Here is a 27,540-nt window from a genome sequence, read left to right on the forward strand (position 1 = left end):
ACAAAACAAGTTTTGTCGTTAACATTGACTCCGGAGTCATTTCGTTACATTTCGTTACAGAGTCATTACGAAACCACCAGACAGAAAAACTAGCAAGAGAAAATCTCTCAGCTCCTGAGGGTTCTCCCACCACAGGGAGAGAAAGTTCTTTTTTTAAAAAGTTTTATTTATTTATTTATTTGACAGAGAGATAACAAGTAGGCAGAGAGGCAGGCGGGGGGGGGGGGGGGGAGCAGGCTCCCCGCTGAGCAGAGAGCCCGATGCGGGGCTCCATCCCAGGACGCTGGGATCATGAACTGAGCCGATGGCAGAGGCTTAATGCACTGAGCCACCCAGGGGCCCCGGGAGAGAAAGTACTTCTTATGAAATTGGTTTAGGGGCAAGTGTAGGGGGAGCTCTTTGAAAAACAGCTGAACAAGTCAGAATTAAACCAACAGCACTCAGACCTTTTATTTACTATCAAGTAATTTAATCAAGATACACAGGGCTGCACTGGGCCCTTATTCACATTGACGTCCCTTGTCCAGACACCTGCTGCTGATGGGAAATGGTACCCGATCGTGTCTCCTGTTCTGAGAACACCTCCAGCGGAGGCAGGCAGGTTTCGGCTGGGAACGAGAGCTTTTCCTACTGGATGGCCATCATTACCCACACTGTACTATCATTTCCTTACTGGAAACTTCCTTTCCACCAGTGTGTCAGTCGTCACGGAACAGCTTGCAACAGTCCTGCTCTGCCAGCCACATGGCAGTTGGTCACGGGCCGAGTCCCCCCATCTCTGGAACGTGCAAGGCTGCCTCCCCTGTGCAGCTCCTCCAGGGCTGGGGTGACATGCTGAGTGCCCCGGTTTGTGCTGACTGACCTAGAAGGGAAGGAACAAAGGACACTTTGAACCTCAGAACTCAGAAAGCTCCAGACAGAAAGCCTGTTGAGCTCTGCTGATAAAAAGGCCTCTTCATTTTTTAAAAATTTTTAAAGGTTTTGACAGAGACACAGCGAGAGAGGGAACACAAGCAGGGGGAGCAGGAGTGGGAGACACAGGCTTCCCACTGAGCAAGGAGCCCAACGCAGGACTTGATCCCAGGACCTTGGGATCATGACCTGAGCCAAAGGCAGACGCTTAACCAACTGAGCCACCCAGGCGCCCCATGAAGCCTATAATCTTCTCTAAGCCGCATCTTCCAGGGCTAGAAATCCAGCCCAAATCAGGAACTATCATTTCTGCTCTGGGGACAGGCTGGGAGAAAATGTGACCCAAGAGGGGTTTGGTGAGGATGAAGATGGGGAGAAAGGGCGGGGGGGCAACTCTGCCAGTATGACTGTGCTCTCTCCAATGATTGCCAGGGGGTGGAGGGGGCACCCGGTGAGGTGAACAGAACGTTCTGAGACCTGCTGGGCAGAGTTGGGGAGGAGTGGGGGTGGGGAAGAGCTGGGATCGAAGCTGTACCTTCAGGCACTGACTGCGTAACCAGCCCTCCTTCACTTGTGTACTGGTTCACACGTGCCAAGTAAATCACACCAATGACAGCTCTTCTGTAAAGCGGAAGCTACATATAAGCGGCAAGTCCGGCCATTGTCAGATTTCAGTATAATTTAATAAAAACCAGTTTCCAGAAGGGCTAACTCTGGTTCCAGATAAAACAGAACAAATGCCTTTCTCCTTATTCCTTCCACAAAGAGTAACTAAAATCCCCTAACATGATACAGATGGCAAAGATAAGACTCTAAAGGGTGGGGAAAAGAAGGCCGACTGACTGCAGACCTCGGGCAATGAGGGACACAGAGCAGTGCGTTCCCTCCATTTTCTTTCTGCTTCCCCCATATGCTGGAATAGACACCGAAGACACCAGCAGGCCAGAAATGCACATGGTCCCAGACCAAAAAGCCCCAAGAAAAGCCTGTTATTGCTAGCTAGAGGACAGGGAAAGGGTCAGCCTAGAAGCGGAAACTGAGCACCAGACACACAAAATCCCCCCTTCCTGTCAGCAGAGGCCTAGTGGGAGGCGAGGACTTCTAGAGTCCCACCCCCACCCACCAGTAACCAGGAGGCTCACCCCTTCCTCCACCAGCAGTGTCGGGGGAGGCCTGCTAAACCAGAAGATCTAAATAAAATTCAGAGATTCAAATGTATCCCAAATATTTGGGACACCATTAAAAAATCACTTGTCAAACCAAGAACCAGGGAAATTTCAGCTTGAATGAGAAAAGATGAGTGATAGATGCCAACACTGAAACAACACACATTCTGAAATTATCCTCTCTCATCAGTATGCTTCAGTTAGCCATTAGGAACACACTTGAAACAAATAAAAAAATAAAGTCTTGGCAAAGAAATATGTAAAGAAAGCACCAAATGGAATTTTTAGAACTGTGAAGTACAATAACCAAAATTTTACAACCTCACTGGATGGGCTCAGTAGCAGAATAGAGATGACAGAGTAAAGAATTAGTAAATCTGAAAAGAGAGCTGTAGAAATTATCTAATATGAACAGCAGAGAGAAAATAGGGCAAAACAGGATGAACAGAGCCTCAGGGACCTGTGGTATGACAATAACTGACCTACTCATTTCATCAGAGTTCCAGAAAGAGGAGGACAAGAGATTGAAGTGAAAAAAGCACTTGAAGAAATAGGGCTAAAAATTGCCAAATTTGGCAAAAGGTGTAAACCTACAGATTCAAGGAGTTGAGTGAACCCCAAAACACAAAGCTACACCAAGATACAGCATAATCCAAGTTCAGGGAAGACAAAAAAATATTGAGGGCAACTAGAGAGAACTGATGCATTACTCACAGAAGCAATGATTCGAATGTCAGTGGATTTCATATCTGAAAACATGGAGGCCAGAGGAAGTGGTACAATAGTGTGTAAGGGCTGAAAGAAAATGACTGTCAGTGCAGAGTTCTGTTTCCCATGAGAATATCCTTCAGGAATGAAGGTGAAATAAAGACAATCTCAGATGAAGGAAAACTAAGAGAATGTGTTCCAACAGAACTGCTGTAGAAGAACCACTACAGGAAGTTCCTCCAACAGAAAGAAAGTGATAAAAGAAGGAAAAGAAGCATCACAAATGAAGAAAGAACAGCAGAAAATGGGACTAAATTTAACAGACTATTCTCTTGAGTTTAAAGAATTATTTTGAGAGTTGAAGCAAAAATTATAACACTGTATGATGCAGTTATATATATATATATATATATATATATATATATATATATATATAGAGAGAGAGAGAGAGAGAGAGAGAGAGAGAGAGAGAATTACAAAAGGGACAGGATAAAGGAACCTAAATGGACATGAAGTTTGTATACTTCCACTTGAGGTAGTGAAATGTTGAGACCAGTAGATTGTGATTAGTTGCATATGGATTATCTAAAGAAAGCACTAAAACAAGCATACAAAGAAAAATACTTTAAAACACTGCAGATAAAATGAAGTTCTTAAACGTATTCATGTAACTCACGGGAAAACACAAACAGGGAAATGGGAACAATAAACAGAGGGAAAAAAGAAATCAAGTGTTAAAAATGGCAAATTTAAGCCCTATAATATCAATAATTACATTAAATATAAATGGTCTAAATTCACAAATATACAAAAAAGAGGCCAGCAGAATGACTTTAAAACATGACCCAACAACATGCTATCTACAAGAAATTCATTTCAAATACGATATAGGTGGGTTGAAAGTAAAAGGATGAAAAGGATACACCATAGAAACGTGAACTGAAAGAGGAGTAGGTGGTGTGAGCCCTGGACACTTGCCATGAACGGGTCTAACGAGCTATGAACATATGCTAAGTCTGAGGTCAACAACCAGCTTACAGGTTTGCAGTTGAAACTGGGTATGGCTGTAAGCTCAGACAGTTGCAGATCACTAAGTGTCCTTATGTTGCAGTGATGCTAACAGTGGCAGATCATTCAGGCCAAGTAAATAAAGAACAAGTCCTTTGAAATGACAATTTCAGAATTTCTACAGGCAGTTCGAAGGAATTGCTACAATTATTGAGACTATGTAAAAACTGATTACTTGGTTGATAAACTGCCATCATCATTCTAAAATCACAGACTTCACTTTCTGCAACAAAACTTCATAAAGACCAAAGTATATTTATGGAATGAAAACTGCATTTTGTTTTTTCCAATTTTAAGATAATAAGCAGAAGGAGGGCACCGTGTTATGATGAGCACTGGGTGTTACATGCAACTAATGAATGGAACACTACATTAAAAACTAATGATGTGCTATATGTTAGCTAGCTGAACATTATATATATAATATATATAAACTATATATATATTTAAACAATATATATGTAAACTATATTTTTTTATTTTTAAGGGAAACTATATATATATTATATATATATATATATATATTATATAAAACTATATATATATATAGTTTTTTGTTTTTAAAGACTTTATTTATTTATTTGACAGAGACCACAAGTAGGCAGGGAGGCAGGCAGAGAGAGAGAGGAGGAAGCGGGCTCCCTGCTGAGCAAAGAGCCCTATGCAGGGCTCGATCCCAGGACTCTGGGATCATGACCTGAGCCGAAGGCAGAGGCTTTAACCCACTGAGCTACCCAGGCGCCCCTATATATATAGTTTTTTAAGGGAAACCATATATATATGGTTTCCCTTAAAAATAAAATATTAATCAAAAAAACAGGAATTAGTGGTGATCAATGTACAACTTTCTGAATGTACTAAAAGCCACTGAATCAAACACTTTAAAAGGTGAACTCTATGTATGTGAATATATATTGCAATAAAAAAACATCAGATATAAAGGGGTGCCTGGGGGCTCAGTCAGTTGAGTATCCAACTCCTGATTTTGGCTCAGGTCATGATCTCAGAGCCATGAGATCAAGCCCTGCATCAGGCTCCATGCTGGGCATGAAACCTACCTAAGATTCTTGAGCTCCCTCTCACTCTGCCCCTTCCCACCCCTCATGCTCTTTCTCTAAAATAATAATAATAATAATAAAGAGTTTTGTCAGATAAAATAGACTTTGGAGAAAAGAAAATTTCCAGTAACAACAAAAGACAGTACATAATAGTGAAAGGTTCAACCCACCAACAAGCCATAGCAATCTAAAGGTCTACATATGCAGCAAACAACAGAACTTCCAGTTTCCTGAAGCAAACCTGAAGGAACAGAAAGGAGAAGCAGACCTGTCCACGTTTATACTTGGAAACTTCAATACCGCTCTCTCAACAATTGATAGAATGACTAGACAGAAAATCAACAACGATATAAGGAGCTAAATAATGCCATCAACCAAACAAGACTCAACTGACATTTATACAACACTCCACCTAATAAGAATAGAAACACGTTCTTTAAAAAAAAATTTTTTTATTTATTTGAGAGACACACAGAGAAAGCAGAGTGGTGGGAGGGGCAGAGGGAGAAGCAGGCCCCCCCACTGAGCATGAGCCTGACATGGGGCTCAATCCCAGGACCCTGAGATCATGATCTGAGCTGAAGACAGATTTTTTTTTTAAGATTTATTTATTTATTTATTTGACACAGAGAGACAGTGAGAGTGAGAGAGAGAGAGAGAGAGCATGTGCAAGCACGTAAGCAGGGGGAGCAGCAGAGGGAGAGGGAGAAGCAGGCTCTCCATTGAGCAGGGAGCCCATCATGGGGCTCAATCCCAGGACCCTGGGATCATGACCTGAGCTAAAGGCAGACGCTTAATGACTGAGCCACCCAGGCACCCCGAAACACATTTTTTTAAGCATGCATGAAACATTCACAACATAGGCCATATCCTGTTTTTCATGAAACAAAATTTCATGAAATCTCAACAGATTTTGAATAATGAAATAATAACAGAGAGAGAATATGTTTGCTAATGATGGTATCAAACTAAGAATCTATATCTGAAAAGAGGAAATTCTCTAGAGCCTTGGAAATTAAAGAACACACAGAATTCTAAATAATCCATGGAATATTAAACAATACATTGAATTAAAATGAATATGCAACATATCAAAATTTATGAGACACAGCCAAAGCAGTGTTGATAGGGACATTTATAGTATTAGATGCTTACACTACAAATGATGTAAGGTCTCAAATCAATAACCTAAACACCCACCTCCAGAAACTAGGGGAAGATAAAAATAAACACAAATCAAGCAGAGGGAAATAAGAGCAGAAGTCAGTAAAACTGAAAACAGAAAAACAATAGAGAAAAATCACTGAAACAAAAAACTGATTCTTTGAAAAGATTAAGAATTGGATAAATCTCTACCAAGTTTAAAAACAAAAAAAGACAAGACACAGATTACTGATATCATCAATGAAATAGGAGATCCCACTATAGAACTCACAGACATTAAAAGGATAAAAAAATTAAGAAAAATTCTACATACATAAACTTGACAACTAAGATGAAATGGACCAATTCCTCAGAAAGCACAAACTACCAAAATTCATCCAATATGAAGTAGATAATTTGAAGTTATATAGACCTTAAAAATTGAATTAATCATTAAAGGACTCCCAAAGAAGAAATCTCTAGGCCTATATACTTTCAATGGAGAATCCTACCAAATATTTAAAGTAGAATTAACACTAATTCCACACAACCTCTTCCACAAAATTATGAGGCCCGTATTACCTGATACCAAAACTAGACAAATACCCAAAAAAGAAAACAGTATCTCTCATGAACTTAGATGTAAAATCCTCAACGAAGTATTAGTAAATCAAATCCAACAAGATGTGAAAAAATTTATATATCATGACAGAGTGGGGTTTATTCCAGGATGCTGGTTCAGTTTCAATAATCAATCAGGTAATCCACCATGTTAACAAACTAAGGAAGAAAAATCAGACAATCACATTAATTGATGCAGAAAAGGCACTACTATCCATTAAAGGCATTTAACATCTCTTCATGATGTTCAGGAAACCAGGAATAGAAGGAAACTGCCTTAACTTGATTTTTTTTTAAATTCTATATAAAATTACATCTAACCTCATTCTTTATGGTGAAAGACTTAATGCCTTCCCCCCTAAGATCAGGAACAAGGCAAAGACCTCCGCACTTGCCACTCTTATTCAACAGAATACTAGAAGTCCTAGCCAATGAAATAAGGCAAGAAAAGGAAACAAAAGCCATAGTGACTAGAAAGGAAGATATAAAACTGTCCCTATTTGCAGGTGATAGGATTATATACATAGAAAATCACAGGGAACACACACACACACACAACCAACAAGTGAATTCAGCAAGTCTGCAGGATGCAAGATCAATATTAAATATTTGATTATATACACCAGAAATGAACATTTTAAAACCGAATTTTAAAACTCATACTATATACAATCACTTGAAACAAATGAAAAACTTAGATATAAATCTAACAAAACAAGTAAAGGACTTATATGCTAAAAACTAGAAAACACCAGTAAAAGAAATCAGACAAGATCTGAATCAGTAGAGACACATGACCATGTTCATGTTATCAGAGGACTCAACAGGAAAAGATGTCAATTTCCCCCCAAATTGATCTGTATAGAGATTTTAGAAAATTCCTGTCAAATTCCATCGATGCTTTTTGTAGATATAGACTATCTTATTCTTTTTTTATAAAGATTTTATTTATTTGACAGAGAGAGATCACAAGTAGGCAGAGAGGCAGGCAGAGAGAGAGAAGGAAGCAGGCTCCCCGCTTAGCAGAGAGCCCGATGCGGGGCTCGATCCCAGGACCCTGAGATCATGACCTGAGCCGAAGGCAGAGACTTAACCCACTGAGCCACCCAGGCGCCCCTAGACAAGCTTATTCTAAAATTTATGCGGTAAGGCAAAGAAACTGGAACAGCTAAAGCCTTTCTGGAAAAGAATAAAGTTGGAATAATCATTCTATTCAGTGTTAAGATACATATAACTGTATTAATCAGAACAGTGTGGTATTGGTAGAAGGACAGACTCATAGGTCAATGGAGCAGTAAAAGCCCAGAAATAGACCTACATATGTTTATGGCAAACTGATTTTTGACCCCCCCCCCCCAAAAAGGAAAAAGCAATCTACTGGAGGAATGATAGTCTTTTCAGCAAATGGTGCAGGAGCAGTTAGACATCCACAGGCAAAAAACTAACCCTTTACCTAAACCTCACACTTTAAACAAAAACTAACCCAAAATGAATCATAGAATTAAATGTAGATAGAGATAAATTTATCCTAAAATTTATAAGGAAGGCTAAAAAATACAAAATGTTTATCAGAAAACATAGGAGATAATCCTCAGGACCCTGGGGCTAGGCAAAGAGTTCTTAGACACAGCAGAAAATGCACAATCCACAAAAGAAAAAATTGCAAAGTTGGACCTCATCAAAATTTATGAACTTTTGATTTGCAAAAGATCTTGTTAAGAAGATGAAAACACATGACAAGACACAGGCTGGGAGAAAATATTTGCAACCACATATCTACCAAAGGGCTTTTATCTAGAATATATAAATAACTCTCAAAATTCAAGAGAAAAAATAAATAATCCAATTAGGAAACAGGCAAAACACCTGAACCAACATTTCACCAAAAGGAGACAGGGATGACAAATAGGCACACCAAAAGATGTTCAGTATCACTAGGTGTTGGGAAAATGCAAATGGGAACTACAAGGACATATCACTATATACCTAATAGAATGGCTAAAATACAACACAGCAACAACACCAAATGCTGGTGAGGCTGCACAGAATCTGATCTCTCATACGCTGCTGGTGGGAATGTCAAATGGTACAGCCACTCTCAAAAACAGTTGGGTAGTTCATTGTAAAAACTAAACATGTGTTTACCATATGATCTAGCAATTGTACTCCTGGGCATTCATCCAGGGAGAGGAAATGTTATGTCCGCACAAAAATCTATGCACCAATATTCATAGCAGCTTTATTTGTAATAGTTAAAAACTGGAAGCAATGCAAATGTCCTTCGGTGGGTTAATGGTTACACAAACTGTGGTACATCCACACCATGGAGTACTACTCAGCAACAAAAAGGAATGAACTACTGATACATGGGACAACTGGTAACCCTCCAGAGAATTCTGCTGAGAACAGACGATCTGAAAAGGTCACACAGTGCATGGTTCCACTTATCTAACAATCTTGAAGTAACACAATTATAGAGATGGTGAAGAGATTAATGTTTGCCAGAGAAAGGTGGGATGGGGTGGGTGTCTATGATTATAAAGGGGTGGCCCAGAAGATTTTCTTTATGCTGATGGAACACTTCTGTATGTTGACTGCAGTAGTGTTCACACATATCTATACGTGACCAGATTACACAGGTCTGTGGGCACACACACAAACACACACACACACACACAAAATGAGCGCATGTAAAAACTGTCTAAAACTGAGGTCTGTAGATTGGACCAACGTCAACTTCCTGGTACTGATAGTGACCTACACAAAAGATGTGAACTCTGGGTAAAGCTGGGTGAAGGATACAGCGGACCTCCCTGTAATGGTTTTGCAGCTTCCTAGGGGTTCGTAATTATTAATTTTAAAAAAAAGTTCCTCTGCCCCTGTTTCTTTGTGCAATGTGTTCAGTTCTCAGTTTGGGTTGTTTTAAAGACCCAGCAACAACGTGGCAGTAACTCAGGACAATTTTCTGTCAATGACTCACTTGCCAAGTGCGAAATGTTGCCTGGTCAGAGCCCATGTCCCGACAAATGTCCCGTTTATGGAGGTACTACCGGCCCGACCCCTGGACCCCAAAGCACTCTTTAAATCCTTTAACTAAAAATCTTTTTTAAAAATTCATTTTATCTCCCTGAAAGCTGCTTTCCACTCACGTTCAGATTCTTTTTTTTTTTTTTTTTTTTATCAAATCACTGGCCATCGCTTCTCAGCGTTTTGGCTAAGATCAAATGTATCAAATCACTGGCCAGATAGTGTGGGAAGAGAAGAGCTCTGAGAGCTCTGTGACTGTCCCTCTGGGGTTTGTGAAGAACTGCCAGAGTCCGGCCAGTCTGAGCTGGCAGTGCACTTTGTGCCCATAGCAATCTGACGAAGCCCCTTCCTTCTCTGCGCTGCAAATGGGTTCCTATCCTCCTACAGTTCCTGAACGTCACTGAACCCAGGCAGGGATGCTCAGACACCTTCTAGTTCTGATGTCTACCTCCATGTAGCCTATGGCCTCCAAGCAGAACCTAAAAAAAAAACCCTCTCAGTTAATTTCCTAACATTTTCCCATTATTTTGGGTTGTGGGTCTTTGTTGTTGTTTTGTTTTTTTGTTTTGCCTTTTTTAAAAGATTTTATTTATTTATTTGACAGACAGAGAGCACAAGTAGGCAGAGAGGCAGGCAGAGAGAGAGGAAGGGAAGCAGGCTCCCTGCTAAAAAGGGAGCCCGATGTGGGGCTCGATCCCAGGACCCCGGGATCATGACCTGAGCCAAAGGCAGAGGCTTTAACCCACTGAGCCATCCAGGCACCCCAATGTTTTGCTTGTTTTTTAAAGAGAGAGAGAGAGTACGTGCACAAAGTGGGGGGTGGGAGAGGGAGAGAGAGAGAGAGAATTTAAACAAACTCCCAGCTGAGCATGAAGCTGGAGGCAGGGCTCAATCTCACGACCCTGAGATCATGACCTGAGCCGGAAATCAAGAGTTGGACGCTTAACCGCCTAAGCCACCCAGGTGCCCATTGGGTTGTGTTGAAAACATAAACATATCCATGAATTCTTTTTTTTTTAAAGATTTTATTTATTTATTTAACAGACAGAGATCACAAGAAGGCAGAGAGGAGGCAGAGAGAGAGGGGGGATGCAGGCTCCCCGCTGAGCAGAGAGCCCGATGTGGTCCTCGATCCCAGGACCCTGAGATCATGACCTGAGCCGAAGGCAGAGGCCTAACTCACTGAGCCATCCAGGCACCCTCCATGAATTCTTAATGTGCTTTTCTCCCGAATTCTTAAGCCCCGGTTTCTAGATAAAAGACTAAGGTTTTAATTCACTCCAGATCTCATTCTTCATAATACTTTGGGGCCCTATTCATTTGAAGCTACAAAGTATTCAACTTTATGTGCTAATTTAAAAACCAAACCCTTGGTTTATCAGCAAGCTACAGTGACCAAGTACCTAGCATTGCCTTCCCCCCTTTTTTTCAGCTGTTGGATGTTTGACAATGAAGAATTCAGTTTGAAGCCACTGAACTTCTTAGTTCAAAGGATTCCCATTTACCTAGAATCTGGGGAAAATAAAAATGTTTACTGCAGCCTCCAGCACCTGAAATGAGTTTAGACCCTTCTGGATATTCTGAAGATGAAAGTATTTCAAGACCTCTCGTGGGCTCTCTGTCCTGTTCTGTCGATCTGCGTGTCTGCTTCTGTGCCAGAGCCATACCGCTTTGATGACTATCCCTTTGCAGTATACTCTTCTTCAAGATTGCTCTCACTTTCCGGCAGGGTCTCTTCAAGTTCCGTACAGATATCAGGACTATTTGTTCTAGTTTTGTGAAAAGTGCTATTTGTCCAAGAAGACATAAAGATGGCCAACAGACACGTGAAAAGATGCTCCAAGGACGCCTGGGTGGTGCAGTCCGTTAAGCATGCGACTCTCGGTTTCCGCTCAGGTCATAGTTTCTTAGGTCCTGAGATCAAGCCCCGAGTCTGGTTCTGCACTCAGCGCAGAGTTGGATTAAGACTTTCCCTCCCTGTTTGCCCCTCCCCTGCAAACTCTTTCTCTCTAATAAACAAATGAATCTTTAAAAAAAAAAAAGATGTTCAACATGACCAACCACCAGGAAAATGCAACAAAGCCACAATGAAGATACTACCGCACACCGGTCAGATTGGCTCGTATCCGAAAGACAAGAAATAGTAAGTGTTGGCGAGGATGTAGAGAAAGGGGAAGACTTGTGCACTGTGGGTGGGAATGCAAGCGGGTACAGCCACTGTGGAAACAGTATGGAGGTTCCTCAGAAAGTTAAAAAAAAACAACCCTATGATCCAGCAGTTCAATTTCTGGGTATTTAGCCAGAGAAAATGAAAATACTAACTCAGAAAGACATACGCACCTCCATGTTCACGGCAACATCATTAACAGCCAAGACACGGAAGGAGGCTTACCCTTCACACTACTGAGACTCCAAGAATCTCAAGATTAGGGGCGCCTGGGTGACTCTGGGTTAAATGGTTGCCTTCGGCTCAGGTCATGATCTCAAGGTCCTGGGATCAAGCCAAGCATCGGGCTCTCTGCTCCGCGGGGAGCCTGCTTCACCTTCTCCCTCTGTCCCTCCCCCTGCTTGTGCTAATAAAAATATTTAAAAAGACCTATCCTGTATGATAACAGAAAACAGACAGTAAAACTGTCTTAGTGCAATTAATTTACAGAATTCTAGAGATTCCAGTATATCACCGTTGTGTGAAGCACTCGAAAAGGGTTGTTCTCAAAATATGTTGCACCGGGGTGTGAAATCTCTCCTTACCACTCAATTCACAAATTCGCTTGCACTTAAAAAAAAAAAAAAAGAAAGAAGAAAGAAAGACCATGTGCTTAAAGATTCAAAGTCATACTCCAAAGACCTGGGTGTATTTGACCTCCTTTGCTGCAGTTGCCCTGGTCTTATAAATGACCAGCCGGGCCCTGCTTGCGGCGGGCTGCCCCACGGGTCCCGCGGCCATCGAGGGGAGCCGCGGAGCCCCATCGCGCAGAGCAGTTGGCTCGGCGGGGCTCCCGGCGCTGCGGAGGAGCAACTCAGGAAGACGGAAGACGCTCTTAGCATTTTAATCACAGTTTTGCCGACCTTCGAGGCCGGGAAGGGGGAGGGAGGAAGAACAGACTTCCTGCTGGCGTTCAAGTTTGAGAAGAGTCAACCAGAGGATCGTGCAGCCCCGCCGCCGCTCTGGGCGGCGCTCCTCACCCCGCGGGGAGGCAGGTACCCGCGCCCCCCTGCCCGCCCCCCCCAAGGACATCTGCGAGCTTTGCGCGAACGTCTCACTTCCCTCCTCCAAATGCACTTGTAGATTTTCAGCCGCCCTTCTTCCGAGTGTTTCTGGGCAACGCCGCCACCGGAGGTACCCCCCCCCACCCCCCAGCCCCCCGTCCCCGCCCACACACTTGTGCCAGGTGAGGCACCCTGGGGGGACGACCACAAGCTGCTTCACAGATGCTCCGAGTCGGTGCCGGGCCCTGGTGCCTGGGCTCAGATTTCCGGGCATTCAGCCGGGCCGTTATCACAGGCGAATGACTTTCCAGCCCATTGTGACAGCCTTCCTCCTGGACCCACTCCAGGACAAATGGGTCGCGAACGGACGTTAGTCTCCTTTTCGGGGGCCACGGGTCCTCGCGGGGGCTTCTGCCAACATCCCACCCCGGCCCCGGCCTCTCGGGATGAGGTTACTGCCCAAGATCATCTGTCACCCCCAACCACCAAGCTTTCTTAACCTTCCTGTTTTCACCTCAAATCAGTGATATGCAGGGCTAAGGAAAACGGAAATGACTGACAATGTTTAGGACAATAGGGCCGTTAAGTTGTTGGGGGTGTTTTGTTTTGTTGTTGTTATTGTTGTTTTTTAAGGGAGTTGCTTGGGGATAACGTGAAAATACTTGAAAACCCAGAAATGTCAAAGTGCAAGCATTCCCTCACTGTGACTCTCAGGCGAAATGTAATAGGAAACATTTAGTTTGCTCAGGCAACCGCACCCCCCAAATTGCCTAGAAATGTACTTAAATAGCCTAAATGGTATAAAGTATTTCCAGACTTCCAGTGTGAAAAATAAAGTGGCAGGGAGAGGGGGCTGTTGCTAGTACATTTGCACTAAGTCATACTTAATACTAAACAACTCTCACTTCAGGTTAAAACGGAGTCAAACAAAACAAAACCATAACCCAGACAGACAGACAGACAGACAAAACTTTCTTGCCTGGGGAGCAGAGGGAGAAACTAAGGGAGAAGCCACCTTGCTGGGAGCACAGGTGGAGATGAGCTGCCCCCCAGCCCCTTGCTGCTCAGTGAGCAGAAGACTCCATTCTCCGCTCCAGAATTCCAAGGAAAACCTCAAGCCATGCAAGGCATTCACTGGTCAAGCTCCAGAGTCAGCCAGGGCAGAACTAAACGGCCACTACATTTCCTCACCTGTGACAGGATAAAATAATAACATGCTTCTAGTTTGATCATGCTCCCCCACCACACACACCCAGAGAAAAACGTCCCAAGTTTCTGAGCTCACTGGAGAACAAAATGAATGCGCTCCAAACCAGTATTTATGAAACCTGGAAACAGCTGAGTCTGCTTAGTCGGCTTTTGTTTTTTTCCTTCATTGAGCTGCTCAGAGGTATAATTTTAATTGGCATACATAATTGCTTTTGTGAGTAAAGTCGTTCCCGACTCAAATAAAGGAACTGAGTCAGTAGCTTAGAATAAGCATTTGATCGCCCACCTGCACGTGTTTGTCATCTACCAAGTGGGGGGCAGCCCGGGTTAGTGGGGGCTCGAGGGCTGGGAAGTGACGGGAGCTGGCATCCGTCATTCAGGCAGCCCTCTGGCCTCCACAGGGGCTATTGGTTAATGGAGTGGATGAAGGTGGGGGTGAGGGTGTCACGGGGGGTCTGCCTCTGCATTCAGCTGGGAAGTCTGCTCCAGATTCCCTCTCTCTCCCTCTGCCCGTGCCACCCCCCTCCCAGCCCCAGGTTCATTTGCTCATTCTCTCTCTCTCCCAAATAAATAAATAAATAAATAAATCTTTAAAAGCAAAGGGCTTGGGGTACCTGGGTGGCTCAGTGGGTTAAGCCTCTGCCTTCCACTCAGGTCATGATCCCAGGGTCCTGGGATCGAGCCCCGCATCGGGCTCTCTGCTCAGCGGGGAGCCTACTTCCCTCTCTCTCTCTGCCTGCCTCTCTGCCTGCTTGTGATCTCTGTCAAATAAATAAATAAAATCTTTTAAAAAGTTTAAAAAAAAATAAAAGCAAAGGGCTTAACAGCAGAGAACAGGTTCATGTTGGCACAGGATGTGGGAGCAGGTAAACCAGCCCTCCCCCGGGGCCCGCAGGACTGCCAGAGAGAGACTGCCGTATTTAGGAGCAGGACGCGAATTTTTCCTGAGCTCAGAACTATTTCATTCTCCCTTTGTTGAGAAATAAAAAAATAAAATGAATTTAAAAGGCGCTCAGCAATGCTGGGAATTGTGTTGTTCTTTGGCAGGGTGTGTTCATGTGGGCTTATTTTCAGCCAACCAGGTCCTCTTTGCAAAACAGTCCCCTTTGCCATCCCTAGCTGGGGAAAGTGGGGGGAGGGGCAGAGCGCACCGGAGGGCAAGAACCGTTTGCAGACCCTGAAAAAAATGCGTTATTTTCCTTTATTACCTCCGTGTTGGCGATACCCTTTTCTAGAGCAAGAAACACCTTCTACTTTATTGCTCCTACAGTCCGTATATTCAACAGATGCCAGCTCTAGGCTGTGTGAAAGGAAGTCCTATTTTTGTTTGCTTTTTTTTTTTTTAATTTAAATTCAATTAGCCAACTGATAGTACATCATCAGTTTTTGGGTGATCAGTTGTGAATCACACCCGGTGCTCACTCCAACCTGTGTGCTCCTTAATGCCCATCCCCCTGTTACCTCATCCCCCTCCCCTCCAGCAGCCCCCTCTTTCCTGGAGTTTAGAGTCCTGGAAGTCCTATTTTTAAAAAAATTATCTTGGTTTTAGTCTTTTTGGCTTACTGTTCCCATAATTTCTCTGAAGCACTGACGAGTCCTTTCTTGTAAAGCCTGGTCTCAGTCATGGGGCTGGGGAGTGAACCCCAAAAGCTCTGGGATCTTTTTCCCTACTGCTCCCCTGATCTCTATGCTCTAGAAGAACTGCTTCAGTTAGCCCCCCAAGTTCATGCTGGGGGCTGCTCCTAACGTCCCTCAGTTTGTCATCTTTACAAAAGAACTCACGGTCTCAAACCCCTACCAGCTCCCCATACCTCCCAAGTGACTGTCCGGTTCTATTTTCGACTTTCGGTTCAGGCTGGTTTCTCTGCTTCCCGCCTGCTGGTTACCATGATCCAAGGACACCCATTGCACAATGTTCATCTCTCCAAGCTGGCCCTTGAGACACTGGCGTGTCAGACCAGATTTGAGGCCTCTTGCTGGCAGGGCCCAGGGACTGCCCTGTACCTTCTGGGGCTCCTTTTAACACCTGCTTTAAGGGCTTAACAGAAAGCGCTTCCATTCCACACACAAACTGCCCCCCTCGACCCCGTCTGCCTCAGTGACTGTTTCCAGAATGCCGTTCTGTGGCAAAGCTCCTTGCCTCTCACGTTGATTTCAGGGGAGGGGAGTCTGTTCCCTCTGAACACGGTCATTCATCCTTGAAGGCAAACATGGTGGTTGTGCTTATCGCCTCTCAACCCCTGAGAAATAGCCACTGTCAGCCGATGCTCTCCTCTCTCCTCGGCATCCGACGGGTCTTTAATGTGAATGAGGCCAGCTGCAGAGGTCACACCGGGTTGCTGGCAAGGTGCCTGCAGGCTAGGGAGGGGGGCAGGGAGCAAATCTGAAGGGTTCCAGTTCTCACGGAGACATCTCTGAGCTCTGCGACTTTTCTCCAATTGAAACTGCTTCCTGTTCAGCTCCCAAATGGTTCTCCACTTCCCAATGTTCTTGAACTTGGGCCAGGCCTAGTTCTTAGTCCTTACTGTTCTTATTCTATACTGCACCTAGGCAGAAATGCTTCTTTCAGTAGAAAATTTCTTCAGCTCCACTAAGAGACTGAGGAGCCAGGAGACCTCACAGAGAGAGGTTCATTTCTAAGTCACCTTGTTCAGCTGGAACAGTGGGGCCAGAAAAATGAGACCAGATTGGCTTTTTTACTTTCTATTCTTCTCTGGGCTGTTCACGAGGAGGGCAGCCTGAGAAAAAGCAGACTGAGGAATTTTAAGCCAGCTGCTTATAAATGTTTTTTAAAAGCATTGCTCGGACTATTTATATTACATTTGTATTCATGGGAAGAGAATCTCTGCCCAGACTAAAAAAACCTCTTTGAAAACCCTCTGAACCCTGTCTGGACAACTGCAAATGGGCACTTCTCCCCTCCCCCCACAACCCAGACTACAAACAGGGCTCTCAGGAGCACAGAGAAAACATAGCAAGGGTTAAATCTTATTTAGAAATCAGCCAAATCCGGGGTGTCTGGGTGACTCAGTCGGTTAAGCGGCTGCCTTCGGCTCAGGTCATGACCCCAGGGCCCTGGGATCAAGCCCCTCAGCATCTGGTTCCCTGCTGGGCAGGGGGAGCTGGCTTCTCCCTATCCCACTCTGTCAAGTATTGCGCACAGTTGTTAAAAAAAGGTGATCAGGTTTTTTTAAAGATTTTTTTGTTTATTTATTTGACAGAGATCACAAGTAGGCAGAAAGTTGGGGGGCGAGCAGACTCCCCACTGAGCAGAGAGCCCGATGGGTGGGGCTCGATCCCAGGACCCTGAGATCAGAACCTGAGCCGAAGGCAGAGGCTTAACCCACTGTGCCACCCAGGCACCCCAAAAGGTGATCAGTTTTATTTCAAAGCATTTCCGGTCCTTCCAAAGGATCCCAGAAATGCCGCCTGCCAAATATATGGGGGCTGCAGGAGGGCTAAGGAGAAGATTTCGTCTGGGCATCCAGGTCACCACAACCCAAGGGGCAGGCACTCCTTCACAATCTGAGATGCACTGTGGGGTCAGAGAGGGTCAGGGTCAGAGAGGGTCAGGGTTTAGGCAGGAAGCGTTTTTCCACCCACCACACTAGCCACAATGAAAACATTTGGCAAAATCCATGTTGGTGAAAATCTGGGACACAGACACTCCCAGAAACAGCTGGTGGGAGTGAACACTGGTGCAAGTTTGAAGAACTTTACCTCTCCAAATGCAAACTGTATACACCCTTTGCTACATAAGGTCACCCTACTGTAGATGTTTTTCTTAGAGATATACTTACATGTGTGCACACGACACTACAGCAAATGTAGCGAAGAACTGTTGGGACTAGGAACTAGCTGAATATGTTATAATACACTCCTATGATGTTTAACTAGGCTTTGTTATTTTATTTCCGTAACCTCTATGTAAAAAAAAACCACCTAAGTACATTTTATTTAATTTATATTTTTGGGGGGCGGGGAACGGCAGAAGGAAGAGGGAGAGAATCTCAGGCAGAGTCCTCGCTAAACACGGAGCCCAATGTTGGGCTTGATCTCATGACCCAGAGATCATGACCTGAGCCAAAATCAAGAGTCGGACGCTTAACTGACTGAGCCACCCAGGCACCTCTATTTCTGTAACCTTTAGATCATACCTCACAAATAAGATTTTGTCACAGCTGGATTTAGTAGAAGCAGAGGAATCAAGTCCACGATTTTCTGCAACACTGGTACAAAAAAGGCCAGGGAACGGTGCCTTAGAAAAGATGATTCATAAAAGACCATCAGAAAAGCCCCTAAGCAAAAGCTAAATAATTCATCATTATGTTTAATATGAATAGGTACAGATTTATTACAGTGAGCTGGCATTAAGCTCCTTGCTCAAGCCCATACATCTTTCCAAAAACATTACGGATCGTCTAAAGGATAAATGCATGAACTCAGCAGCACTTTAGACGCTCCTAGCTGCTGGAACATTCCATAGAAAAATGGAAAACAATTTTGTGAGAAGACGATGGCAACAAACAGCAGCCAGTATTCTCAGGCTTTCAAATTACCAAAGAGCATATACAATTTTAGTCTAGAAAAAGTCCACATTTTTTTTTTTGAAAATTAAAGTTTTAGAATGAAAAGCAACCTCCCATCCCCTCTTTTAACAGGCACAGAGATACTGGAAAAAGTTCCTAAAAATCCAGCTACATAGTTTACAGAAAGAAAAACATGCCCTTATTAGTTATTAAATGCAGTCCACCCACAGACTCTTCAAACACGGGTGCTGCTCAGGCCCTCCGCTGCTGGCCAGGAGCTGGAAGGGTGGGCGGAAAGCAGCAAACAAGTTCCCCAGATGTGTTTTCTCCAGCGCCTGATCGACTTCAGGTACCTGTCCAAAATAGAGATTTAGGAACGCCTCTGGATAGCTCAGTTGGCTAAGTATCTGCCTTCGGCTCAGGTCATGATCCCAGGGTCCCGGGATTCAGCCCTGCATTGGTCGGGTCGGGGAGCCTGCTTCTCCCACTCCTTTGGCTGTTCCCCCTGCTTGTGCACACAGCGCTCTCTCTCTCTCTCTCTCAGGCAAATAAATAAATAAAATATTTTTAAAAACCGAATAGTGATTGAGAATCTGGAATTTGTGAATTCTCTTCACTGTCTTCTTCAAAGTCACGTTTTGGAAAATCTCACCATTGCTGTCAGGTTTCTGAACTTGAGCAGAAACCCGTTTCGGCCAGGCACTGCTAACTGCCCACAAATGGTGGGAATGGACGTTGGTGTGGCACTTAATGGAAAAAGGTGTGGCAGTTCCTCAAAAAAAAAAAAAAGAAAGAAAGAAAGAAAAATAGAGCTGCCCTGTGATCTGGGAATTCCACTGCTGGGTACTTATGCAGAGAAAAGATAAACACTAACTCAGAAAGATATCTGCTCCCCCATGTTCACTGCAGCGTCATTCACAGGAGCCCGGCCCGAGCAGCCACCTAAGCACCCATCAACGTGTGAATGCATAAAGACAACGTGTCTTGTCTCTATACAGTGGCATATCACGCAGCCATAAACCAGAAGGAAACTTGTCACTTGTGAGAGTCTGGATGGACCTTGAGGATAATACTTTTACAAAATAAGTCAGAGAAAGACAAATACTGTAGGACCTTCCTTATATGTGGAATCTGAAAACAAACTCAGAGAGAGAACAGGCTGGTTGGTAGTTGCCAGAGCCAGACAGCAGGCGGTGGGCGAAAGGGGTGAAGGGAATTGAAAGGCATACATTTCCGGGTCGAAACTGAATGATTCATGGAGATGTCGTGTACAGCACAGCGACTGTAGTTAATAACACTAGAAGGCATATTTCAAGGTTGGTAAGAGAATAGATCTTAAAAGTTCTCATCCCAAGGAAAAACATGGTTAACTAGGCTGTGATCCTTTCACAATATACACAAATACAGAATCACCACACCATGCACCTGAAACTAATATGACGTTCTAAGTCAGTTCTATCTCAATGGAAAACATTTAAGGAATTAAAATTGAAAAGACTTAACTACCCCCAAAAGCGCAAAATACGTTTGAACTTGCAGAAAACGTTTTCTAGACAAATACCACAAGAAATGTATTTCTTCTAGGAAATACATGTGGTTGCTTCTAGAAAGTAAGACTCGTGGGTGGTATTTTATATCTTTCTATGATAGCACTGTTGAACTCTTTTTCACCATGTGCTTATAGGATTTCAAAAAAAACTTGGGGGTGTTAGTCTCAACATAGCACCTGATTTCAATCTGCTGTGTTATCCTTGTCAATTATCCAACCTCTCTGGGCTTAGTTTTGCTGTCCACAGATGGGGATGCCACGTACCTCGTAAAGTGCCCCCGAGGACTAACAACACACATGAAGTGAGGAACACCGTGCCCAAGACAGGCATGCAGGCATGCAATAAACGTCACCTCCCCTTAGCTCTGAGGAACCCTGGAGATCCTCTTAACCTCCATTCTTTCTGGCAAGAACATTAAAGCCAAAAAGGTTTAGGGGCTCACCCCAGGTCAATCAGAAGTAACCAGGAGAGCCAGGCCCTCAAACCTGTGTTCCTTTACCTAACATAAAAGCTGATTTCATACACACTAAGCAATGAATCTGGAACTACCCCGTGGCCACACCTCACTTTGGTAGGACCAGCCTCCACCCCTGCCTCCTGCACCAGACTGGAGGAGTCTGGATTTTTCCCCAAACACCAAATCTACCAGTAACTGAGGGGGTCCTGCCTGGGAAGGCAGCCCCATAGGGGAGCTCCAATTATGTCTCAATCAAAGGCAGCACTAACCCCGCAAGGAGAAAATAAGGATTTGGATGTGGGTGTGTTTTAAGAAAGACTGTTCCATCTTACTGTGCAGGTCAGCTACCCAGATATCCATCCATGTGTACCCCGCCCATACACACACCCCATCCTAATTTCCAGCCCTCTGACTTGAATACAGCTGCCTTGACTTAGATCAGGAGTGAGTTTGTTTTTTTAAAGATTTGAGAGAGGGAGAGCACATGTGCATAAGAGCGCATGAGCAGGAAGAGGGGCAGAAGGAGAGGGAGAAGCAGACTCCCCACTGAGCAGGGAGCCCAATGCGCAACTCAATTCCAGGACCCTGAGATCATGAGCTGAAGGCAGTTGCTTAACTGACTGAGCCGCCCAGGCGCCCCTGACTTTAAGTTTAATTGGATTTTGTTGAATGAGAAATTCTATGTGGCGACAATATTTGACGAATGCCTGTTCTGTGTTTAGGCAAGAGGTTCTCCTTTGAGTGATATTTATGCCTAAGCCCTTTGGGGCATAGTATACTGATGAAGATGAAATGACTCTGAAAATGCTTTGGTGGGGATATGGTGGTAGCTGGTCCTGTCTTTTTCTGTTTGGATGGTTTCCTTAGCAAGAAAGCTTTCTGATCATTGGGTTACTAGTCTACAGTGCACTTAACCTCCTTTCCTGAATGTGTTCAAAGTGTCCATCTATCTTGTCTAGAACAAAGACCAAGGTGTCTTAAATGCCTACCGGAATGAAATCTTGGGGCCTCCCCAGGGCAGAGGTCAAAGGGAGACATGCTGAAAAGGACAGGACAGTGCATCTGTCTGTTTGGATCAGTAGCACATAGTGGGCACACCGATGGATTACTAGTAAGAAGCTAGAACAACAAAGCATTTGAAGGCATGTGAGAGGGTGATAAATGGAGCCGTGAATAACTGAAGACAGTTTTTCTCTTTTCATATTTACACCCTCCAGCTGCCTGGAGCCTCACAGCTCCAAGTTCCTTTACATAAATTGCTATGGTAGACACTCCGCTGCTCATCCGCGGCCCCCCAGCCCCCCATCTGGATATTGTTCCAGGGGAAACAGCCTGGCCCGGGGCGATGGGCCAGGACCCAGGGTCCAATCCACAGTTCTTGACTTTAGCTGTCCAGGCACAATCAGCGCAGGAGCTTTTAGACCACCCCAATGCCCGAGCAGGTGAACAAGTGCTAGCCAGTGCGGAATCATAAAAGGACCTCGGCTGGGACACGGGGTGAGTGTTTTGGGAAGGTTTTATCACCAGATTGAAGGAAAGACACAGGAGGGAAAACTCCTCTACCCCTTCCTCACTCACTAACCAGCTTCCTTCCTCCCTTCATGTTAACAACCCTGCATAGCTGTGTGTGGAAGTGACGCTTGCTGCTGAGGCCACCATCTTGTGACAGCCAGAGAAGACGCTGGTGAGTGAAAGACAAGAAGGTGGAAAAGACAGGAAAGGGCCCAAGTCCTTGGTTTCGGGTGCTGCGGTCCCCACCCAGCCCTGAGAAATGGTGCCCTGCCTCCCTGCCATATCCTGGCCATCCGGTATGGACCGTCCAGAAGTTGCTCAGGTTAATTCACTGGTAGCCCCCTTCACTGCAGGGCTAGGGGCTGTCACCACCTAGACCCCCACGCCTGACCTTTACTGCCATCTGCTTGTACTCACTGACCCTTTGTCCCAGGTTTTTCCTTAAGCTCTTCTTCCCAGCTTCTCTTAAGGCAAATGGAAACCAAAAAACGCCCTCGAACTAAAGTGACCACCCGGACGTGACCTCCAGCCAGCCCAGACTGCTTTGAGCATAACCCCCGAGCCCCACTCACCGATGTGGCGATAGACCACAGAGTGACCTCTAGAATGATCGACAGCTACCTCTACCTCGTTGTGACCCTAAAATCTCCGTCCAAGGAGGACCGCAAGCCTCCTTTACAGAGCAGACGACATATCGACAGGTTGCCTTAAAGCGCATGCGCGGCCTTATGCCCGCCTCTACAGGTGATCCCAATGTTCATCATAGCCCTAAACAAAAGGAACCCATTCACCGTTCACCCTTGCTCGGGGAGTCACGGCTTTGCAGGTTATTTCCCGTGATCTTATTTGATGCAAAGTTTCCTTTGTGCAACAACTCCACCTGTATCTGTGATTCACCAAGGGTCCAGCTCCCGGTTGGCTCAGTTACACGCGTGTGGATGATGCCCCGCGGGAGGCCAGCCAGGGGGAGGGCGGCTGTAGAGTCACCGGCTTTCCTGCACAGGTGCTGTCGGCAGCTCAGGAGTATTTTATAGGAGTCGTTCAGCAGCTTGAACTTATTCATAATAAAGCTAAGTGTGGGGCGTCTGGGTGGCTTAGTCCTTAAATGGCTGCTTTCGTCTCAGGTCGTGATCCCAGGGTCCTGGGATGGAGCTCCACGTCGGGCTCCCTGCTCCTCGGAAAGCCTGTTTCTCCCTCTCCCACTCACCCTGCTTGTGCTCTCTCTCTCTCTCTAGCTGTCTCTCTGTCAAATAAATAAAATCTTAAAAAAAAAAAAAAGCTAAGTGTGTTTCCCACCCCAGCCCAGCCTCTTAGCCTGGCCCAGGTGCCACAGGTGCTGCCAGGGGACTCTAAGGGGGCCAGGTAAGGAGTGATGCTGAGCTTGGGGCTCTAACTCCCATGCCGTTTCCCCTCACGCTCGCCAGGCCAGGTGTGACTTTGGGCCGGTTACCTGACTTAGAGCTCTGAGTCCCAGATTCCTCATCTGTAAAACTGATAAATCAGTCAAAATAATGACACCTGTACAAAGCCTAGCTTGATGAACGGCATGGTGGGGGGGGGGGGGGGGGCGGGGAGGGGGCCCATCCCCTTCCCCAGAGGAGAGTGGGGCAGATTTTCTGGCAACTTCTCGGTGGATCAGGAAGGTTATCTTTCTAGGAATCAGGAATACACACATTATAACGAATCCACTGGTTGATGGCGATGTTGTAAGAGCCCAATAATTCTAGCAGAAGTGTGGGAAGAAGGGCTCAGTCACCAAAGTATGGAGGAGCCTAGATCTTGCTCCCAGATGTCCCTGCAGCCCTACAAAGGAAGCCTCTCTGGCCTTAGGGAGGGGAAGGCAGCACCAACGTCCCCCACCCAGATTCTAACTTCCTGGAGGAAGGATGCAGATTGTACCCTCTACCCTCCTCTCTATTCTCTTTCTTACCTCGGCCCTGTCTGAGCTCAGTCTGAGCTCAGTCAATGCTAGTAAAAAATGAAAACAATGATCAACCAGTCAGTTCTTAAAGCCATAAAATGCTGCAGAATTAGTTCTGGAGAGGCTTTCCCTAGGCCTGGGAGGGAAGGGGAGGAGCCATTATGTTACTTACATCTGCAAAAACAGGATTAACAGATGAAAGGATGTTTTTGTTAAGATGCGACAAGTCACCCTGTGCCTTACCTTCCTTTGCTCTGGAAATCAGGAAAGAACACAGACTTCCTACCAATTACAGAAACTGACGGAGAAAACCCCTTGATTACTGGGAGAAAAGTCAGTCAGTTTCCGTAAGCACAGGCAACCCTGGGCTATGAAACAACCACCAAATCCATCCTCATTAACATCTTCAACTTCCTCCTCAGAGCTTCATCTCAGGGGAATACTGAATTACACTATAAAATAATGAATGGAAAACTTAAGTCACTTCCGCCCACCGGGCCCGGTTTTTTTTCCTCCTCCTCCGGACTGCACAGGGCAGAGGCCTGCCCCCTTCCAAGTCACACAGAGTTTGGGGAAACGCGTTCCCATTCCGCTAACTAGACTCCTAAGGTCAGCATGGTGCAGAACAAAACTCTTTCCTCGGCCCAACAATGTACAGGCCAGACATGGACCCAGACACTGAACACATGCCAAGGTCATTTACGCCTCATCGTAGCACCTTTAGAGAAAGAACACAAAAAACTGGGACCTGGGGGTGTGTATTTCTAAAGCCAAAGCTGCTACTGGCACTCTAAGATTCCCTCTCTCAGAGGGACAGGGCTGCGTGCAGAAAGTCCAGCCCTCAGGTCTTGTCGGCACTAGAGGAAGCTGACTAGGCAGCTTCGGTGACCTGATGTGAATGGGGTATGGTCAAATATCCTGCCAACGCCAGCCATGGAGGGGGTGGGCAGGGAGATGCTCCACCAGCCAGGGGAAAGCAAAGTCCATTCTAGGCGGCTATACCACAGCATGAGACACACACGTGTGCAAAAACTGTTGAGAGTAAGGCCTTGTCTACACCCAACACTTGCTAACTTAGAAGGCAAGGCCCGGAGCTGCACTTTACCGTGACAGAGGTAGAGAGTAAGTATGAAAGAGAGTTGGGGTAGGGAGGATCAGAGTCGATAACTTTGCACCAAACCCCACTTTGGGTTTACTCCGTGCCTGCAAACACGGCTGCAATGTTTCCCCGAAGGAACATATTGGTGTCAAGATAAAATCAATCAACCTCAAACAGTCCCCGAAATCAGATAGTTTTCACGTCAATTTCCAGTCTCAAGTTCCATTATGACGGTTGCAAACCTTCTTTACTCTCCCCAGGCCTCTTCCCTCCTCCAGCCCTCTTCTCTCGCCCTCTCCTCGCCCCAACCTCAACAGGTGACCAACCTTAACTCCTACTTCATAGCGGGGGCCGAGAGTGCGGAGACCTGGGTTCTGCCTCAGCCAAACGTAACCCCTCTCGTCTCAGGGCCCTCCTCTGAGGGGGCAGGTGGCTAAGCTGAAGACCCCGAAGAGTCTCTTCCAAATTCTACCAGCCGTGCTTTCCCACCCACTCAGATTTATTCAGGGACGACAGCATCCACTCCCCCCGCCCCACCACCGCCCCTTTCCCCTGCAGGCTGGTCTGAGCTCCCCCAAAGACCCTCCCCTGCCCCTAACCCGCCCGGGGCCACCTTACCCGGATCCGTCCCGCGGGCGCGTGTGAGGGAGCAGCCTATGTGGCGCCGTCGGCCTCGGTGTCAGGCGGCCCCTCCTCGTCCACGGGCGGCTCCAGGTCGCCCTCCTCTCCACTGCGAGGGTAGGCCAGCAGGCGCATGGCTGGAGCGCAGGCCGCCTCCACCTGGCGAACCTGCTCTCGGCTCAGGCGCTCGCGCCAGGCGTGCACGGCCTCGCGGGCGTCCCTCGCCGACAGGTGGAAAGGTCGGTCGGCGCCGTAGGCCGCGCCCCGCGTCATGTTGAGCGCAAAGGCGTCGAGGGCGGCGAGCGCGCGCAGCCCCGAGAAGCGCAGCAGGCGGCGCAGCTGGGTGCGCGGTTGCCGCACCAGGTCCTCATAGCGCAGCCTCAGGTAGCGGCGCCGCAGCCAGGCGGGCGCGCCGCGCGCGAACAGCAGGTCGCGCAGCCAGGCTTCGCAGATCACCTCGAGCGCGCCGGTCAGGAAGAAGTCCGCGCGCGGCGCGGCGGGCAGGGCGCGGGACTGGCCCCCGGGCCGAGCGCCCACGCCGTGCGCCAGTAGCACGCGGTGGAAGCGGTCGCCCCGCTGGCGGGTACGCAACACCTGGATGCTCTCGCGCAGCAGCCCCTGCCTGGACTTGAGGCGCGAGTTGTGCACGGCCCGCGGGTCGCGGAAAAGTTGCACCACCTTCAGATTGAGGCCGGGGTCACGCAGCAGAGGCACCAGCACGCCCAGGTCGAGGAGGCGCACGTCCTTGATGACCACCACCGGGTACTTGCGGCACTCGGCCTCCAGGGCGCGCAGAGCCACGGGCGGGCAGCTGCGCTCGCAGGCGGCATCCTCGACGAGGCCGACCTCAGCGCGGGCACGGGGGGCGCCGGGGCACAGCGGCGGCGAGCAGATGACCTTGTTGGTCCGCCAGCGAAAGAGCGCGGCCGTGGTGAGATTGGCCGCGCCCGGGGCGGGCGCGGCCGGGTCCCCCGGTGGCGCGTACAGCCGCAGCACCGAGAAGTCGCAGCGGAAGAGCGAGCGCAGCATGTCGCGCAGCGCGCCCTGCAGGCTTTCGGCGTCGCCCGGATACAGCGCCTGCCACAGATGCCACATGGGCTCATACAAGTAGAAAACGTCCGGGTGCTGGTTAAAGAGCTCGCCCAGGAACGACGAGCCGGTGCGCCAAGTGGCATGCACGTAGATGTGCTGCTTCTCGCGCGACACCGCCTCCCCGACGGCGCCGCTGAGGTTGCCCGGGACCCCGGGGGACCGACCCGCGTCGCCGCCCTCCTCAGCCGGCCGCGCCTCCCCGCCCTGCTCGCGCTCGCCCGCCGCCGCCGCCTCCAAGCTCCAGACTCCCAGGCTGCGCTGCACGCCTGGGCAGTGCCCAGCGCCCTTGTCACCGTCGCGGCCGCCGTCCAGCACGGAGGGGATGAGCAGCAGCACCAGCGTGTACAGCACCAACAGCAGCGCGAACTTGCAGTACTCCCGGCGCCGCCGCCGCCGGCCCTTCATCGTTCACCGAGCCCCCCACCCTCCGAGCGGGTGGGGCGCCCGTCCTCTCCCCTTCCTAGGAAATCCCGTCCCTTGCCCGCTCCTCCGGCCTCTTCGGGCTCCTCTGAGCCGGCGGGGGGTTGGGGGGCGCGGACCGGAGCGACCAACCGACCCGGGCCGCGCATCCAGAAGGGGGAACTTAGGAGGCGGTGGTGCGGGTGGCGGCGCCCCTGCCCTCTCTCGGCTCAGACGC

The 27,540-nt window shown here is 47.1% G+C and overlaps 1 protein-coding gene and 1 pseudogene across 1 annotated transcript; one reads left to right on the forward strand and one right to left on the reverse strand.

Moving 5' to 3' along the window:
- Positions 1–425: 425 nt before the first annotated feature.
- CHST7 (carbohydrate sulfotransferase 7) lies at positions 426–27,540 on the reverse strand. The gene is made up of 2 exons (XM_047715031.1): positions 25,809–27,540; positions 426–862 (listed from the first exon to the last, which is right to left on the reverse strand). The coding sequence occupies exon 1, from the start codon at positions 27,306–27,308 to the stop codon at positions 25,845–25,847; it is 1,464 nt and encodes a 487-aa protein (XP_047570987.1). The 5' UTR covers positions 27,309–27,540; the 3' UTR covers positions 426–862; positions 25,809–25,844.
- On the forward strand, positions 3,847–4,018 carry LOC125091411 (COMM domain-containing protein 6-like; annotated as a pseudogene).

This window comes from Lutra lutra, chromosome X, assembly GCF_902655055.1.
Source record: "Lutra lutra chromosome X, mLutLut1.2, whole genome shotgun sequence".
Lineage (NCBI taxonomy): Eukaryota > Metazoa > Chordata > Mammalia > Carnivora > Mustelidae > Lutra > Lutra lutra.